A 19676-nucleotide genomic window follows, 5' to 3' on the forward strand; every position below is an offset into this window, starting at 1 on the left:
TGATTCCACCAACGAGGGTTGATTCCACCAACGAGGGTTGATTCCACCACCGAGGGTTGATTCCACCGACGAGGGTTGATTCCACCAACGAGCGTTGATTCCAGCAACGAGTGTTGATTCCACCAACGAGGGTTGATTCCACCACCGAGGGTTGATTCCACCGACGAGGGTTGATTCCACCAACGAGGGTTGATTCCACCAACGAGGGTTGATTCCACCAACGAGGGTTGATTCCACCAACGAGGGTTGATTCCACCGACGAGGGTTGATTCCACCAACGAGGGTTGATTCCAACGAGGGTTGATTCCAACGAGGGTTGATTCCACCAACGAGGGTTAATTCCACCAACGAGGGTTGATTCCACCACCGAGGGTTGATTCCACCACCGAGGGATGATTCCAACGAGGGTTGATTCCACCACCGAGGGTTGATTCCACCACCGAGGGTTGATTCCACCACCGAGGGTTGATTCCACCACCGAGGGTTGATTCCACCAACGAGGGTTGATTCCACCAACGAGGGTTGATTCCACCACCGAGGGTTGATTCCAACGAGGGTTGATTCCACCAACGAGGGTTGATTCCACCACCGAGGGTTGATTCCAACGAGGGTTGATTCCACCAACGAGGGTTGATTCCACCAACGAGGGTTGATTCCACCAACGAGCGTTGAGTCCACCGACGAGGGTTGATTCCATCAACGAGGGTTGATTCCAACGAGGGTTGATTCCACCAACGAGCGTTGATTCCACCAACGAGGGTTGATTCCATCAACGAGGGTTGATTCCAACGAGGGTTGATTCCACCAACGAGGGTTGATTCCACCAACGAGGGTTGATTCCACCAGCGAGGGTTGATTCCACCACCGAGGGTTGATTCCACCAACGAGGGTTGATTCCACCAACGAGGGTTGATTCCACCACCGAGGGTTGATTCCACCAACGAGGGTTGATTCCACCAGCGAGGGTTGATTCCACCACCGAGGGTTGATTCCACCACCAAGGGTTGATTCCACCACCGAGGGTTGATTCCACCAGCGAGGGTTGATTCCAACGAGGGTTGATTCCAACGAGGGTTGATTCCACCAATGAGCGTTGATTCCACCAACGAGGGTTGATTCCATCAACGAGGGTTGATTCCATCAACGAGGGTTGATTCCATCAACGAGGGTTGATTCCATCAACGAGCGTTGATTCCACCCACGAGGGTTGATTCCAACGAGGGTTGATTCCACCAGCGAGGGTTGATTCCAACGAGGGTTGATTCCAACGAGGGTTGATTTCACCAACGAGCGTTGATTCCACCAACGAGGGTTGATTCCATCAACGAGGGTTGATTCCATCAACGAGCGTTGATTCCACCGACGAGGGTTGATTCCACCAACGAGGGTTAATTCCACCAACAAGGGTTGATTTTAACGAGGGTTGATTCCATCAACGAGGGTTGATTCCATCAACGAGGGTTGATTCCACCAACGAGGGTTGATTCCACCAACGAGGGTTGATTCCACCACCGAGGGTTGATTCCACCACCGAGGGTTGATTCCACCGACGAGCCAGGAACGCTCTCGGGACTGCCCCTTTATGCTCCTGAGCGTGGCCTTGCTCCACCTTCAGGCACAGCCCCAAAGGATCTCAACTGAGCATCACGTGCCCCTCAAGCCACCTTTTAGGCCCCCTCGATACCCTGTCCCGGTCACGTGCCCCCTCGGGTTCACTCAGGCTACCACGTCCTCACTTTCCCTCTCTCAGGCCATCACCAGGACTATGCCCCCTAGGGCTGGCTGACATGCCGTACTTACTCTGGTGCTGGAGCGAGGCTCCGGATGCACAGTTGCACTCCTGTAACAGTAGCTGGCGCGAACACCCTCGTGACACCATTTACGTCACTACACATGCAAAGCCACTGCCGCTCAGCTACATATATATTGTGTGTGTACGTATATATATGGGGGTGGGTAGTGGAACGCTTAACGCGCTGCGCTATGAACCTGGCGATCCGGGTTCGATTCCCCCTCACGGCCAACACCAGTGACGATTATCTGAACCGATCCTGGGCCTCCCCTAGGTCGACTCAGCCACAAATGAGTACCTGGTGCGTTGTGTAAACATCGACACTGGGGAGACAAAGGCGGCCGCGCGTGGTGCTGGCCACCCACCACCTCGTGTGCCGTGTTGGCCTTCATAGGTGCTCGCTAACAGCACTTGCCCCGACAGTCTGTTAAGGCTACACGGATCATCTTTGTCTTTGTGTGTGTGTGGAGTTGTCTCCCTGTTCTGTTTTTCGAAGTAACTTGTAAACACGTGGAGAAGTGTGGGCTGGGCTTGTGGCAAAGGTGGTAGACCCCACTGCTAGTGCAGCATGGCTGGTGTTGTTGTTTTAACCTGTACACTCACCTGTGTCCACACTCACATGTGCCCACTCACCTACCCACTCACTCACCTGTGCCCACTCACCCACCCACACACTCACCTGTGCCCACTCACCTACCCACACACTCACCTGTGCCCACTCACCTACCCACACACTCACCTGTGTCCTCACTCACATGTGCCCACTCACCTCCCCACTCACTCACCTGTGTCCACTCACCTACCCACACACTCACCTGTGCCCACTCACCTACCCACACACTCACCTGTGCCCACTCACCTGTGCCCACTCACCTACCCACACTCACCTACCCACACTCACCTACCCACACACTCACCTGTGCCCACTCACCTACCCACAAACTCACCTGTGCCCACTCACCTACCCATACACTCACCTGTGCCCACTCACCTACCCACACACTCACCTGTGTCCACACTCACTTGTGCCCACTCACCTACCCACACACTCACCTGTGCCCACTCACCTACCCACACACTCACCTGTGCCCCAACAGTCTAGGCTGTACGGGGGATCTTTGTCTTTGTTTGTACATATAGAGTGCGATAAATATTTGCGAACTCAGGGGCAACCATTGTCTTACTCGTGGGAACTCTCCAGACTGAGAAAACCCGGTCCCACATTTTGATCGGCAGGTTAATGCCCAGCCAAGTGGGAGACAGAACAAAAAAACTGGAGCTAAAAGGGGACACGCTTTGGAAAAACTATGCCAACGCATTTCTGGCTGACAAGCCAATCCACACGCCTGCCAGTGCCTCGATGAACTGCTCATTCATTCAAAACCAAACGCCTTTCCGGTAAAGGAAGTTTGCGTGATCCGTGCGTGTTTCTCGTTTTTCTTCCCTATTGCCCTGGCCCCCCTTCGGACCGATTCCCACCGCACAGAAGCTCCCCGCGACCTTCGAACCTAGGGCGCAGCCGATGAGGGTGGCAGAGAGGGGCAGCTTCAAGTCACATGACCTCAAGCCCAGCGGGCAAGGTGACTCACTCGGAGCAACAATCACCACCACCGTCGTAGTCATCATCATCATCATCACCACCACCGTCGTCATCACCACCAGCACCAACATTACCACCACCAGCAGCAGCCATTATCAATCCACTGCTAGATGAAGGCCTCCCCAAGTCGTCGCCATCTTTCGCTATTGATGCACCAAAATCCGGCCCGCACGTGCACAGCAGTACCATCATCATCGTCGTCGTCGTCATTGTCGTCATCATAGTCGTCATCATCAGCAGCATCATAATCAGCGGCATCGTCATCATCAGCGTCGTCCTTTTCATTTATCCAATGGTGAACAAGAAAATATAATCGAGGGTGAGATCCATTCATAGACATCCCGCCGACAAAACATGAATACGATGAGGTTGCGGTGGGGGGGGTATTTGTTTTCAATCCAAATCCACGACACGTTACCTCCCACCAGTCTCAGCAGACGCGTTGCACGTGTGAGCACCTCTCATCCTCCCTCTGCCAGATACGGAATCAGAATATGTTTCCACACCGGAGAAATCCGGTGAGCTATAAAGCTCTTCGTCACAGATGTCCAGTAGGGGGCACGAGGTAAGAACGTCACAGCAAACAAACGTCCCGAGAGTCCAAGAAAGGCAAACAAACCACCCAAACACGCGTACACATTACAACTACACCATCCCCATCGTGCCACACAGGGGGGCCACGGCGGCATCAACTCGCTTTTCAGAAGCCACGTGGCCACAAATGGCAGCTCCACCAAGCGGCGCTGCCATTTGGGCATTCAGAGCAGCACTGCGTCGTGACGCCTTCCCTCGCCCCTCCCCCCCTTCACGTCCCTCCGCTGTAGCCCCCCCCCCCCCGAGTAGCCCCTCTATCTCATTACTCCACGCGTTGTATCGTGATCCGCCTAACCCCCCACAGTCAGAACAAGGCGAGCCCTGCAATTGCTTTGCTCACGTCACTGCTGGCGGAAAGGGGCTTTCCGCTACGGGGGAGCTGCATAGAGCCACCATAGGAGCGTATTTGGCCTACTCTTCTCTGATGTCCAGATGTCTCGGAAGGGGTGGGAGCCACTCCCTCTTGAGCCACTATTTGGTATGAACTTCTTTCACACCGTACGTAGCCAACCGTGCTAATCGGAGGTGCGGGAGAAGGACAACAAACTATGGGTCTCTGTGTGAGTCTGTGTCTCTGTGTGAGTCTATGGGTCTCTGTGTGAGTCTATGGGCCCCTGTGTGAGTCTATGGGTCTCTGTGTGAGTCTATGGGTCTTTGTGTGAGTCTATGTGTCTCTGTGTGAGTCTATGGGTCTCTGTGTGAGTCTATGGGTCTCTGTGTGAGTCTATACGTCTCTGTGTGAGTCTATGGGTCTCTGTGTGAGTCTATGGGTCTGTGTGAGTCTGTGTTCCTGTGTGAGTCTATGGGTCTCTGTGTTAGTCTACGGGTCTCTGTGTGAGTCTCCGAGTCTCTGTGTGAGTCTACGGGTCTCTGTGTGAGTCTATGGGCCCCTGTGTGAGTCTATGGGCCCCTGTGTGAGTCTATGGGTCTCTGTGTGATTATATGGATCTCCGTGTGAGTCTATGAGTCTCTGTGGGAGTCTATGTGTCTCTGTGTGATTCTATGGATCTCTGTGTGATTCTATACATCTCTGTGTGAGTCTGAGTCTCTGTGTGAGTCTGTGTCTCTGTGTGAGTCTATGGATCTCTGTGTGAGTCTATGGGCTCCTGTGTGAGTCTATGGATCTCTGTGTGAGTCTATGGGTCTCTGTGTGAGTCTATGGGTCTCTGTGTGAGTCTATGGGCCCCTGTGTGAGTCTATGGGTCTCTGTGTGAGTCTATGGGTCTCTGTGTGAGTCTACGGGTCTCTATGTGAGTCTACGGGTCTCTGTGTGAGTCTGTGTCCCTTTGTGAGTCTATGGGTCTCTGTGTGAGTCTACGGGTCTCTGTGTGAGTCTACGAGTCTCTGTGTGAGTCTACGGGTCTCTGTGTGAGTCTATGGGCCCCTGTGTGAGTCTATGGGCCCCTGTGTGAGTCAATGTGTCTCTGTGTGATTCTATGGATCTCTGTGTGATTATATGGAGCTCCGTGTGAGTCTATGAGTCTCTGTGGGAGTCTATGTGTCTCTGTGTGATTCTATGGATCTCTGTGTGATTCTATGGATCTCTGTGTGACTCTATGAGTCTCTGTGTGAGTCTATGTGTATCTGTGTGATTCTATGGATCTCTGTGTGAGTCGATAGGTCTCTGTGTGAGTCTATGGATCTCTGTGTGAGTCCATGGGCCCCTGTGAGTCTATGGATCTCTGTGTGAGTCTATGGGTCTCTGTGTGAGTCATTGGGTCTCTGTGTGACTCTACGGGTCTCTATCTGAGTCTACGAGTCTCTGTGTGAGTCTATGGGTCTCTGTGTGAGTCTATGGGTCTCTGTGTGAGTCTACGGGTCTCTGTGTGAGTCTACGGGTCTCTGTGTGAGTCTACGAGTCTCTGTGTGAGTCTACGGGTCTCTGTGTGAGTCTATGGGCCCCTGTGTGAGTCTATGGGCCCCTGTGTGAGTCTATGGGTCTCTGTGGGAGTCTATGTGTCTCTGTGTGATTCTATGGATCTCTGTGTGAGTCTATGAGTCTCTGTGTGAGTCTATGTGTCTCTGTGTGATTATATGGATCTCTGTGTGAGTCTATAGGTCTCTGTGTGAGTCTATGGATCTCTGTGTGAGTCTATGGGTCTCTGTGTGAGTCTATGGGTTTCTGTTTAAGTCTATTGGCCCCTGTGTGAGTCTACGGGTCTCTGTGTGAGTCTACGGGTCTCTGTGTGAGTCTATGGATCTCTGTGTGAGTCTATGGGTCTCTGTGTGAGTCTATGGGTCTCTTTGTGAAGTCTATGGGTCTCTGTGTGAGTCTATGGGTCTCTGTGTGGGTCTATGGGTCTCTTTGTGAGTCTATGGGTCTCTGTGTGAGTCTATAGGTTTCTGTGTGAGTCTATGGGTCTCTTTGTGATTCTATGGATCTCTGTGTGATTATATGGATCTCTGTGTGAGTCTATGAGTCTCTGTGTGAGTCTGTATCTCTGTGTGATTCTATGGATCTCTGTGTGATTCTATAGATCTATGTGTGAGTCTATGAGTCTCTGTGTGAGTCTGTGTCTCTGTGTGATTCTATGGATCTCTGTGTGGTTCTATGGATCTTTGGGTGAGTCTGTGGGTCTCTGCGTGAGTCTATGGGTCTCTGCGTGAGTCTATGGGCCCCTGTGTGAGGCTATGGGTCTCTGTGTGAGTCTATGGATCTCTGTGTGATTCTATGGATCTCTGGGTGAGTCTCTGGGTCTCTGGGTGAGTCTATGGGTCTCTGTGTGAGTCTATGGGCCTCTGTGTGAGTCTATAGATCTCTGTGTGAGTCTATGGGTCTTTGTGTGAGTTTATGGGCCCCTGTGTGAGTCTATGGGCCCCTGTGTGAGTCTATGGGCCCCTGTGTGAGTCTATGGGTCTTTGTGTGAGTCTATGGGCCCCTGTGTGAGTCTATGAGTCTCTGTGTGAGTCTATGGGTCTCTGTGTGAGTCTATGGGCCTCTGTGTGAGTCTATAGGTCTCTGTGTGAGTCTATAGGTCTCTGTGTGAGTCTATGGGTCTCTGTGTGAGTCTATGGGTCTCTGTGTGAGTCTATGGGTCTCTCTGTGAGTCTATGGGCCCCTGTGCGAGTCTATGGATCTCTGTGTGATTCTATGGACCTCTGTGTGAGTCTATGAGTCTCTGTGTGAATCTGTGTCTTTGTGTGATTCTATGGATCTCTGTGTGATTCTATGGATCTCTGTGTGAGTCTATGAGTCTCTGTGTGGGTCTATGGGTCTCTGTGTGAGTCTATGGGTCTCTGTGTGAGTCTACGGGTCTCTGTTTGAGTCTATGGGTCTCTGTATGAATTTACGGGTGCGGGTGAATGACAACACCGCGCTAAACACAAAACGCGGTTGTGGAGGGGCGTTCGAGATCGGTCGGTTGCCATGCTGCCTCACCGCCCCCACCTGTACCCAGGTGGTGGAGGCCCCACAATGGGCTCAGTCCCAGCCTGGGGGTCAACTACGGCCGTGGGGGGTACCTGGGAGGACTCTGGACCGGTGGCGGGCGGGGTCCCCGTGGTGGGGCCCGGCGGGGAGGGGGCATCCCCGCGGGGGGCCCACGACGCTCTGAGCCCCTTCGCCCCCGAGCCGGCCGGATGCTCGGACTGGGCACAAAGCTGGGCCCGGGATCGAACCCCCAACGAGCAGAGTTGGTGCGTTTGTGTGTGTGTGCGTGCGTGCGTGTGCGTGTGTGTGCGTGCGTGTGTGCGTGCGTGTGCGTGTGTGTGGGTGTGTGCGTGTGGGTTTGTGTGGACTCAAGGTGCACATGGCCTGGCACAAGCGTCGTGGTGACGTCACCCACCGCCACTTAGTGGCGAATGGCGGTTGTTGTTGTGTGTGTGTGTGCGCGCGTGTGTGTGCGCGTGTGTGCGTGCGTGTGTGTGCATGCGTGCGCGGTTGTGCGTGTGTTCGTGTGTTTGTGCATATGTGTGTGCGCGTGCCTGTTCGTGTGTGTGTGCGTGCGTGCGTGTGTTTGTGCGTGTGTTTGTGCGTGTGTGTATGTGCGTGCGCGTGTGTGCGCGTGCGTGTGCATTTGTGCGTGCGTGCGTGTGCATGTGTGCGTGCGTGTGTGCGTGCGTGTGTGCGTGCGTGTGTGCGCGTGCGTGCGTGCGTGTGCATGTGTGCGTACGTCCGTGTGTGTAGCGGTTAGCGCACTCCGCTATGAACCCGGCGACCCGGGTTCGATTCCCGCTCACGGCCAACACCGGTGACGATTATCTAAATTGCTTCTGGGCCTCCCCTAGGTCTACTCAGCCTCAAATGGTACCTGGTACGATGTGTAAAACATCGTCACGAGGGAGACAAAGGCGGCCGGGCGTGGTGCTGGCCACCCACCCCCTCCTGTGCCGTGCTGGCCTTTATAGGTGCTCATCGCGAACAGCACTTGCCCCTACAGTCTGTTAAGGATTTACGGGAGATCTTTGTCTTTGTATATACCTGCGTGCATGAAGCTGCGTACCTGTGTGTGTGTGCAGGGTCGGTGAGTGTGATCTACTGGGTGACTCTGAAACTGATGGGCTTTTGCCATCTGAACAGCCCTGCTTTGTCAAGGTGAGCAGACAAAGACACCCCGTGTAGCCTATAACAGACTGTTGGGGCAAGTGCTGTTTGCGAGTAGCACCTATGAAGGCCGGCACGCCACACGAAGGGTTGAGTGGCCAGCACCACGCCCGGCTGCCTTTGTCTCCCACGTGGCGATGTTTACCCACCGCACCAGGTACTCATTTTAGGCTGAGTCGACCAAGGGGAGCCCCCGGACCAGCTCATACAATCGTCACCGGTGTTGATGGCCGTGAACGGGAATCGAACTCGGGTCCGCTGGGTTCATGGCGTATTGTAGCGCGCTAACCGCTGAGCCACCGCTCCCCACGCACAGATCTAAACACCGTCGCTGGCCTGTGGACCGCTCAATTGGTGGCTATTTGATCTGTGTGCACGTACGTTGAACGTCTTCAGGGCCGTACGTAGTCAACCGCGTTGATCGGGGGAAGTTGGTGCGACGCTCGTGGAAATGAATCACAGCCGAGGTCTCGCAAAGGCCTAGAATTGGTTCCCAGGTGTTCTGCTCATCTGCCCAAGAAAGCGGCCTCCCCGAGTCTCAAAAGTCGGATTGCCGGAGGAGGATCCTGCTGTAGGATTTTAGCAATCGGTGGCGATGATTTAAGCTAAAAACTTAATTTTTTTGTATCTTTTTTTTATTTTACCAGGTAAAGTGGGGGGGGGGGGGGGGGGGTATTTGTTTTTTTCAGAAGCGACCTGGCCAGGAATGTTAGTTCAGTGAAGTGGCTCGTCATCACGTGGATATTTATACCAGCAAAATACTCTATAAACGCGTGATGTTGATTTTAAATGTGGGGGGAAAAGCCGGATGACCCGGAGAAAAATATATGCGGCCGTGGGCAGAGAAACACCGCAAGCTCCAAATATACAGCAGCAGCAAGCGTCAGGGTCGGGGTCGAACCCACGACCTCCTGTATACCAGGCGAGGGAGTTAACATCAATGGAGTGATGTTGTGGTGTCATCTTACAAATTTGCCAAATTTGGACCGTGGCTCCGGCATGCAGTGGCCCACTCTTGCGAATGGCATCACAGCATCTTCAGGGTCCACTATTAAGAAGGCGGCAAGCATCTTTATATGTGGGTCCTACTCACCGTCTCCACATTCTATCACGCTACCCACCCCACCACTCACCACCACTCACCCACTCCACGCTACCCACTCATCCACACCACCACTCGTCCACTCCACAACTCACCACTCCACCCCTCACCACTCCACCACTCACCACCACTCCACCACCACTCACTCACATCCACTCCAACATGACACCACTCATCCAGACACTCACCCACCGACTCACTCCACTACTCACCCACCCACTCCACTACTCACCCACTCCACAACTCACCACTCCACCACCACTCACTCACACCCACTCCACCACGCACTCGCTCGCCCACTCCATCCACGCTACCGCTCACCCCAGCTGGTATCCGAGTCTGTGCGCTGCCCCTTTAGAGAGCCGATCTCCCTCTCTCTCCCTCTCCGCTGGAGAGTGGAGAAGGACAGAGAGACACAAATGCATTTTTTATGAATTTTCATTTTCCGCTCCCCCACGATGCCCTCCCACACCGACCCCTCCCCCCTCACCCCCACCCCGCTTCTCTCCCCCCACCCACCCCCACCCTCTCGCTCTTGTTTCGCACAAATTATTAATGCGGGAGCCTTGTCAGTGCGTGTGAGACGCGGGGTCAGATCGTGGGATCGGGTTTCTAATGCCACGCATGCACGCGAGGAGGGAGGGGGGTTGTGGTTGTGGGGGGCTCGTGTGTTTGGTTTGGTGTCGGGTGGGTGTTGATTGAGGGGTGAGTGAGTGTGTGTGAGGTGAGTGAGTGTGTGTGGGTGAGTGTGGGTGAGTGTGGGTGAGTGAGTGACCGGGTGAGTGAGTGTGTGTGAGGTGAGTGAGTGTGGGTGAGTGAGTGAGCGGGTGTGTAAGAGTTGGTGAAGTCAGGAATTGCACGGGGGTGGATATGGATTGGGGGAGTTGTTGTGGGCTGGGGGTTGGTGGGGGGCGAGCGTGGGGGGAGGGGGTGCGGGGTGAGGTTTGGAGTGGGGGGGGGTGTTGACTGGGTGCGGTGGGGGGTGCAGTTGTAGTCTGGTTCACGGTTGTTGAATGGGAGGGCAATCTATGAATGGGAGGTGGGGGTGGGGTGCTGAATTGGGGGGGGGGTTGTTGTAAGGGGGGGGGAGTAGTTACTGAAAGGGGGGGGGTTGTTGAAAGGGGGGGTAGTTACTGAAAGGGGGGGGGGTAGTTGCTGTTCGAGGGAGAGAGTTTGGCGCAGCTGTCCAGGTGTAGCCTTCCACCTGGCGCCACGCGGGCCCTGTACAGGGTGGGTCCGCATCTCCTTTGACCCCCTACCCCATTTACAGATCTGAAACTCGATATTATTATACATATATTTTTTATGAATGTTTATTTCAAACAGAAGGGGGGGGGGGGAAATGTTAGAGATAAATTCATTAGGGGGGGGCGGTAGCGAGGGCGGGGGGGGGGTCACAAGACATCTGGACGGGCAGCAGGACCCCCCAGGCAGTAGCCGGGGCAGGAAGCGGGGGACCTCGTTGGGCAGCGGAGCGCCGTCGCCTTCCTCCCCAGGGGCTGGGCCGGGAGACTTCTGCCCCCTCCCCGGGTTTGACTCCGGGGCTCCCGAGCGGAGAGACAGGGAGAGAGAGCTCGACGCGGCCATCTCGTCTCGCCGGCGCCAATGGCCTCGAGCTGTGCGGTTGCAGTGGTCACAAGATCTGGCCAGGTCGAGGGGTCAGATCCGCCCGCGTGGACGGCAAGGTTTTCCAGTCCCTCGATGCCGAGTGCGAGTCTCGGTTCCTCCCCAAGCGCAATCCGCGGCACATCAACTGGGCGGTCGTCTACAGACGCAGGCACTTGGAGGACCAGCAGGAGGAGGTGTTCAAGAAGAGGTCTTGCCGTGCCGTGAAGGCTCAGCGCGCCATCGCAGGCGCCGCGCTCTCCGGCATCCTCGCCAAGCACGACCAGAAGCTCGAGCAAGTCATCCGAGCTGCGATGGAGGCTAAGAAGGTGAAGACTGGAACCAAGAAGTCGGCCACAGCTCCTGCCAAGGCTGCAGCTAAGGCTACCCCCAAGCAGAGAATCGCCAAAACGATGAAGTCGGCAGCTCCCAGAGTGGGGGCAAATGCTGAGGTAGGGGGTGGGGTGGGGGGGACAGGACATTCCTCAAAATTACCCCTCTACAGAGTGAACATCATGGAGTTACCATCACCGGGGGGTTAATTTTGTTTTGTTGGAAATGAACAAGTTTTGAGTTCTTGAAAAAAAAAATAGAGAAAGAGGAAAGTCCCATCGGTGAGTTCCTCCGGTAGGCAAGGCTGCGTTGGTTGGGTCATGTAGCCCGCGTGCCCAGCTACCGCATGCCCAGCCACAGCGTGCCCAGCCACCGCGTGCCCAGCCACCGCGTGCCCAGCCACAGCGTGCCCAGCCACAGCGTGCCCAGCCACCGCTTGCCCAGCCACCGCGTGCCCAGCCACCGCGTGCCCAGCCACCGCGTGCCCAGCCACCGCGTGCCCAGCCACCGCATGCCCAAGGAGCCTCTGTTTGGCCGCATAGAGGGGGCTAAACGGGCACAACACGGGCTGGAGAAGAGATGGAGCTGATGCGGTACGGGAGGATGTGGAGCTGACTGGACTTGCCGGTGACTGGTACAAGCGGTGTCAAGATCGGCCTCTGTGGATGAGGCTCGTGAAGGACGCCGCTACTGGGCAGTTGGAGGCAGTCGCCCCTCCAGCAGAAGATGGCACTGGGCCGACACTCACAACAATGAGCGGAGCACCGGGTGGATAAAACACAGCAAGTTGGCACAGTAGGAGGCACAGGTGGTGCATCAGCCAGTCATGTCAGTCAGTCGGGCCATGGCACCTGGGTCTGTCCCGTGACCTCCTGCCAGCGAACCTTCGACACTTCACGTGGCCTTCACGTGCACCTCGCGTGGCACAAGCAGCGCAGTGACGTCACCGCCACTTAGTGGTGAGCATGTTGTGAAAGAGAAAAATGTGTGCAGCAGGCAACGTTTAAGGCAATGGCCCTCCTCCTACTTGGCAGCACACAGAGAGGCCGTAGAGCACAGAGAGACTTTGCTCTTGAAGCAAAGGTGCCTGAAACGTCGTCTAATGTGGTGAATGTTCACAGTCTGCACGCAGAGCCGTGTGCTTCTTCTTTGGCGAGCGCACGGAATTCGTGTTTTGGGTTTTCGCGTGGCGGCGGCGGTGGTGCTGACAGCGGTGGCGGTGGCGGTGGTGCTGGCAGTGGTGGCGGTGGCGGTGGCGGTGGCGGCGCTGGCGATGGTGGTAGCGGTGGTAGTAGCCATGGCGGCGGTTGCGCTGGCAGTAGCGGTGGCGTTGGCGCTGGCGGTGGCGCTGGCGGTGGTGGCCGCTTTCGCGTCAATGCCGAGCGCACGCGGCAGCCGAGAACTGAATGGCGGCGGTGCAACGAAAAATCCTGGCCGCCGTCGTTTGAGACCAGATCGTAGGTCAACGTTATATCACGAGCACGAGGTCGAGGATTCGCAAAACGATCGTCGTCTGTCGCTGTGAAGGTCGTTTTACGAAATAAATAAGCATATAATTTGCTCGCTTCCAATCACCCTCCCTACGAATAAATAAAGAAGCTGTGATATATACTTGTACACATCCCATCAGCTACGCCGCCTTCTGGGAGTGCACTGGGACCGGTTTCGACAATCGGCGTCTCATCAGCAGAGCCGCGGCTCGCTCGAGCCAACGCTGGTGAAACCTGCCACACGTTTATCGGCGAGGACCTCTAAGCTGTTACCAATATCGAGTGATCACCCCCCCCCCACCACCACATCGCCATTGCAGAAGATAACGACGAAGGGTATCCGTGTTGCCGCTCGCCAGATCCGGCACAGGGTGTCCGAGTGGGCCGCGCCGTTTGCCTCCGTGCCGGCGCTCGCACTCAGCCGGGCGGAGGTCACCGCCAAAGTCATCCGTGAGGCGGGCGGCCCGCGAGTGGCACGGCCCTCGTGACCCCCACTACCACGGTGGCTAGGAGATGTTAACTACCTCGCCTGGTACGCAGGAGGTCGTGGGTTCGATCCCTACCCTGACGATGCCTGCTGCTGTATAGTTGGAGTTTGCGTGTCTCTCTCTCTCTCTCTGTCCGTGGTTGCGTGGATTTTTCTTCGAGTCCTCCGGTTTTTTCCACCACATTTTTAATCTAACGTCACGCGTTTAGAATATTTGGTCGCTATAAATGTCTACACGACGATAAGCCACTTCTTTGGGCTGCCATTTGTGGCCAGGTCGCTTCTAAAAAAGAGCTACACAGCTTAGTGGGGCCTTACCTGGTAAAATAAACAAAAATTGTTTGGTTTAGTGATGGTGGCGGGGCGCTGTGGTAGGAAAGGGTTCCCTGGGTTTGAATCCTGACCCAGGCACCTCTCTGTGTGGAGTCTGTGTGCTCTTTGTACAATGCTCCTGCTGGTGTGCGCGTAACAGCGATGGATGTGTCGGTGTGTTATTACTGTCGACTTCATTTGAGATACAGGGTTGTCCATGAAGTCTCGATATAATTTTATTGAAATAGAAGCAATTTAGGGTCAATTATGTGGCGATATGATCAGAGGCATATTAATCATTGACACGGAGGCGTTTTGGATTCTACACCAGCAACGTCGATATCTCTTCACAGCTCAAATCCTGTAAGCTGCATCACGGACACACATTTTGCAGCATCTTGCAAAGTAATATTTTTTGTTTGCAACATACACAATGTCGTAAAATCTTGCAGATCTGTAAAACTCTTGGTCGATACACACCCCCCCCCCCACCCCCGTGCAAACAATTCCCAGGGTGTTAAAATCCCGAGATGGAAGCAGGAGGACTTCTCCACAAATCTGGCCGTCGCCTGATGAAGCTAGTTGTAATTGCTGGCGAAACGTCGTGCTCAAATAGTAAATGTTACGGCTTGGCTCTCCAACACGCAACCGGCGTGCTGTACTAGTGACGAATTGCCACGTTCTGTTCACGTGACAAACCTGACTGATTGGCCGTGTCGAGTGGTGGCGGGTTTAACGACACGTTAATATATTTACGCGAACTAACCCACGAAAAAAACACCTCTTATGGATCTCCAGGGCCTAGTTTGCTGTCATGTCCTCTCCGGCGATTTGGAAAACGTTAATTGAAGGCGCTCACGGCACGAAGTTTGCGCAATGACGAGGAGTGCCCCCACCACCTCCCCCCGTTTTATTGCAAGTGTTACTACCATCGCACGTTCTTGTACATTCATGTTCATAGGGTCCTGCAGAGAAACATAGATATTAGACTCTCGATTATCCGCACGCGCACACTGACATTTTGACGTAAATGAATAAACTCGTGGATTTTCCCCGAAGCCCAAATTAATAATCTAAAAACAGTTGTACAACAATGTTATTCTTACTCTTTGGTTCTATTGGGTAAAGTCACGTAGGTGAAAATAAAATAACAAAAAATCACGACGTTTCGGCCACAACACAAGCGGCCTTCATCAGGTGAAAGGACGAGACTGTCTGGAGGACAGCGCTGGAGTGACAGACAGTCTCGTCCCTTCACCTGATGAAGGCCGCTTGTGTTGTGGCCAAAACGTCGTGATTTTTTGTTATTTTATTTTCACCTACGTGACTTTACCCAATAGAACCAAAGAGTATGGATCCTAGCAGTCACGAAAGCTTTAAATCTAGAATGTTATTCTTGGAAATGTTTACTGCAAGTCGCGTGCTTAAACTGAACAAATATGTTACTCCGGCTAATCCGAAATCCACGTGATCGCCTCTACAGTACAGTAGTTGCCATGTCTTTACAACAGTGGGCGGAGTTTTATTGATGTTTATTGGCCTGGTTCTGCTGCTGTCAACCACTTAGTGTGCCGAGTCTTCTGTGCGGGAGGAGGAAAGTGTCATCACTGAACACGTGCATCGGTCGATCGTTAGTATTTGTTCTAAATCTAAATTCACTATTGTAATAAAACAACTTCAATATGTGCTTGGCGACATTTTTTTGCTTTGTTCATTAACGAACGAAATTTTCTTAACTTACACCTAATTTACAGACAAATTGAGTGGTTTTGGGCAGAGAGATCTGTGGGAAAATCGAGTCTAATGTGTAAATATTTAGAGCATTAGTTCAATAATATCGACAGGGATTTTATAGACAAGCCTTCATTACATGGACGGATGTTTCCCGTTAAGCAAATTGGCCGGCTATTTTACACGGGAGATCCCGTGGTGCGTGAGCATAGCAACAACAACAACACGAAGAATGAGTACCGCCCACACACCTACCCATACACTCACCTGTCCGCACACTCACATACCTACACACTCACCTGTCCACACACCTACCCATACACTCACCTGTCCGCACACTCACATACCTACCCACTCACCTGTCCACACACCTACCCATACACTCACCTGTCCGCACACTCACCTACTCACACACTCACCTGTCCACACACCTACCCATACACTCACCTGTCCGCACACTCACCGACCCACACACTCACCTGTCCACACACCTACCCATACACTCACCTGTCCGCACGCTCACCTACCCACACACTCACCTGTCCACACACTCACCTGTCCACACACCTACCCATACACTCACCTGTCCGCACACTCACCTACCCACACACTCACCTACCCACACACTCACCTGTCCACACACTCACCTGTCCACACACCAACCCATACACTCACCTGTCCGCACACTCACCTACCCACACACTCACCTGTCCACACACCTACCCATACACTCACCTGTCCGCACACTCGCATACCTACACACTCACCTGTCCACACACTCACCTGTCCACACACTCACCTGTCCACACACCTACCCATACACTCACCTGTCCGCACACTCACCTACTCACACACTCACCTGTCCACACACCTACCCATACACTCACCTGTCCGCACACTCACCTACCCACACACTCACCTGTCCACACACCTACCCATACACTCACCTGTCCGCACACTCACATACCTACACACTCACCTGTCCACACACTCACCTGTCCACACACCTACCCATACACTCACCTGTGCCCACACACTCACCTGTGCACACACCTGTGCCCACACACCTGTGCCCACGCACTCACCTGTGCCCACATTTGTGCCCACACACCTGTGCCCACGCACTCACCCGTGTTCAATCACTTGTCCGCACACCTGTGCCCACACGCTCGCCTGCCCCCACTCACCCCGCGCAGGTCAGTTCCGGCTCGGAAACGTGGGACGACGCCGTCCCCGGCGAGCGGAGCGTGGGGGGCACGGGGATCGCCGGGGGGGGCCCCGGGGGGGCCACTGGGGGTGCCGGGGGGGGCACGGGGAGCGCCGGGGGGGGGCCCGGGGGGGTCACCGGGGGCGCCGGGGGGACCACGGGGTCCGTGAGGAGGAAGAAAGCGCCGCAGTGGAACGAGGAGGAGGAGGAGGACGATGGGCACCCCACCTGGGCCCAGGACGAGTTTGAGAAGACAAAGGCGGCCATCGAGGTGAGGATGGGGGGGGGGCGGTGGCGAGGGGGGGGTGTGATGATGCAGAGTGAGCGGCGTAGCTATTGAGTCACGCAGATGGTGCAACTGCACCGTTGCCCAGGTGCCAAGCTACGAAGGGGGGGCTGAGTGGGGGGGGGGGAGTAGAAACTTAATTTCACGTTGATCAAAACTCTCCGTCGCGTTCATCCGGTCTCGTTTGTATTTGTCCGTCTCCCGTCTTCCGGAGTCCCGTTGGTTCCAATCCCCGAGCAAATTTCTGTGGGAGACTCTGCGGGGGCGGGGGGGGCACCTTGAGTCTACAGCCAATGCCGCCAAACCCTGCCCAGTTTTACGTAGCCACGCCCACCCGACTACTAGCACCGCTCACCCAGCCACACCCACATGGAGAGGCGCACCCACATGGGGGTACGGGTACAGGCACACCCACGTGTACAGGCACGCCCGTATTGGTGTGTACAGGTAGAACCTCGTAATTTACGCGATCTCTCCTACTGCGTGTTAAACAGAAGCCCTCCTCCTCTCTCTTAACGACGGTAATTGGTTCCACGAAACCGGTCGTTAAGTAATTTGGTTGCTAAGCGAGTGTAGGGAATGCACGTTGAAGGTTTAATTCGTTGCGATAGCATCGAAAGTTACCCCTTTTCACCCAAAAACGTACTTTATAATATTTAAACGATGGATATCAATGCATAAAGATACTAACAACATTATAAACACGTAATATTAAAAGAAATGCGGTTAATAAATGCATTAATATTTACTGTACCTACAGCAGCCAGTCGTTAAAAGGGGAATGGTCAGTAAGCAAACACATTGGGCCCTATGGAGGGACAACACTACTATATACTGCACTACACTTCTATACACTACACTACTATACACTACACTCCTATACACTACACTACTATATACTATACAATACTCTTCACTACACTACTATACACCACACTACAATACACTACACTACTATACACTACATTACTATATACTATACAATACTCTTCACCACTACTATACACTACAATACTATACACTACACCATGCACGACACTGCTGTACACGACTATACACTACGCTATACACTACACTACTATACACTGCACTACTATACACTACACTACTATACACTACACTACACTATACACTACACTACACTATACACTACACTACTATACACTACACTACTATACACTACACTACTATACACTACACTACTATACACTACACTACTATACACTACACTATTATACACTACACTACACTATACACTACACTACACTATACACTACACTACTATACACTACACTACTATACACTACACTCTACACTACTATACACTACACTATACACTACTATACACTACACTATACACTACTATACACTACACTACTATACACTACACTACTATACACTACACTATACACTACACATTGGGCTATATGGAGGTCCGTCGTGAAGCTATTAGTGGTCCTTAAGAGGGCTTCTGCTGTAGCCCCTCTGCGGGTGTATGTAACCCTGTGTGTGTGTACGCGTGTACACACGCGTGTGAGGTACACGTGATTACGCGTGTACACCCGCGTGTGACGTACACGTGATCACGTGTGTACACCCGCCCGTGACGTACACGTGATTACGCGTGTACACCCGCCCGTGCCGTACACGTGATTACGCGTGTACACCCGCCTGTGACGTGTACAATCTGCCCGCGTGCTGCTGGCTGGGCGAGACCGTGAGAGGTGGCGGCGGCGGCGGCGGCTCGGGGAGGCTCTCATCCAGCAGTGGATCAACCATGGACGACTGATGACGATTGTCCATTGTGTGGGGAGCGGTGGTGTAGTTGCTGTTAGCGCGCGGCGCTACGAACCCGGCGGCCCGAGTTTGATTACCGCTCAGGGGTTAACACGAGTTGACAATTATTATCTGAACCGGTCCTGAGCCTCCCCTAGGTCGACTCAGCCTCAAATGAGTACCTGGTGCGGTGTGTAATACAAAAAAAAATCATCCCCACTGGGGGAGACAAAGGCGGCCGGGCGTGGTGTGCCGGCCACCCACCCCGTCGTGTGCCGTGCCGGCCTTCATAGGTGCTGCTCGCTAACAGCACTTGCCCCGACAGTCTGTGAAGGTTATACGGCGGTGGTGGTGGTGGCGGTGGTGGTGGTGATCTTTGTCTTTGTGTAGGCGGACGTGGCGTTCTGGGACAAGCTCCAGGCCGAGTGGGAGGAGATGGCCATGCGGGAGACGGACACCTCCTACCCCTGGGTCCAGGATCCTGGGGGGGCTGGCAAGGTGGGTGGGGGGGGAAGGTGGAGGTGGGGGTCACCTCATTAGCCTGATGAGACTGGTGGGGGTGACCCTCCATGTTGTTGTTGCTGCTGCTGCTGGGGGAGCGGTAGCGCGGCAGCAGCAGCGGTTGGCGCTCTACAAATAGCGCAGCCGTGCGTCGCGAGTTCCCCGCTCGCGACGACGGTGGCGGGGGGAGGGCGGGGAGCAGCTCCCGCAGGTGCACGCAGTCTCAAACGAGTCCCTGGCGTGTGTAAACAGCAGGGAAGACAAAGGCGGCCGGGCACGGCGAAGCCGCCACTCAGAGCCGGATGAGGGTTCTTGTA

At 54.2% G+C, this 19676-nt stretch overlaps 1 protein-coding gene across 3 annotated transcripts in view; it reads left to right on the forward strand.

Annotated features, from left to right (window-relative positions):
• Positions 1-19676, forward strand: part of LOC116950550 (PEX5-related protein-like) — a 54115-nt gene that overhangs the window by 20265 nt on the left and 14174 nt on the right. For 2 of the 3 annotated variants that reach the window (XM_032968423.2, XM_032968426.2), the window contains 5 exons: positions 3279-3372; positions 7385-7622; positions 8445-8520; positions 16786-17067; positions 19249-19356. In XM_032968423.2, the coding sequence (XP_032824314.1) occupies positions 3279-3372; positions 7385-7622; positions 8445-8520; positions 16786-17067; positions 19249-19356 (798 nt within the window). The remainder of the gene's footprint in view (positions 1-3278; positions 3373-7384; positions 7623-8444; positions 8521-16785; positions 17068-19248; positions 19357-19676) is intronic. The other variant, XM_032968424.2, reaches the window with a different exon arrangement.

The sequence above is a fragment of the Petromyzon marinus genome, chromosome 39 (genome assembly GCF_048934315.1).
Source record: "Petromyzon marinus isolate PM22_M1 ecotype Great Lakes invasive population chromosome 39, UKy_Petmar_22M1.pri1.0, whole genome shotgun sequence".
Classification (NCBI taxonomy): Eukaryota; Metazoa; Chordata; class Hyperoartia; order Petromyzontiformes; family Petromyzontidae; genus Petromyzon; species Petromyzon marinus.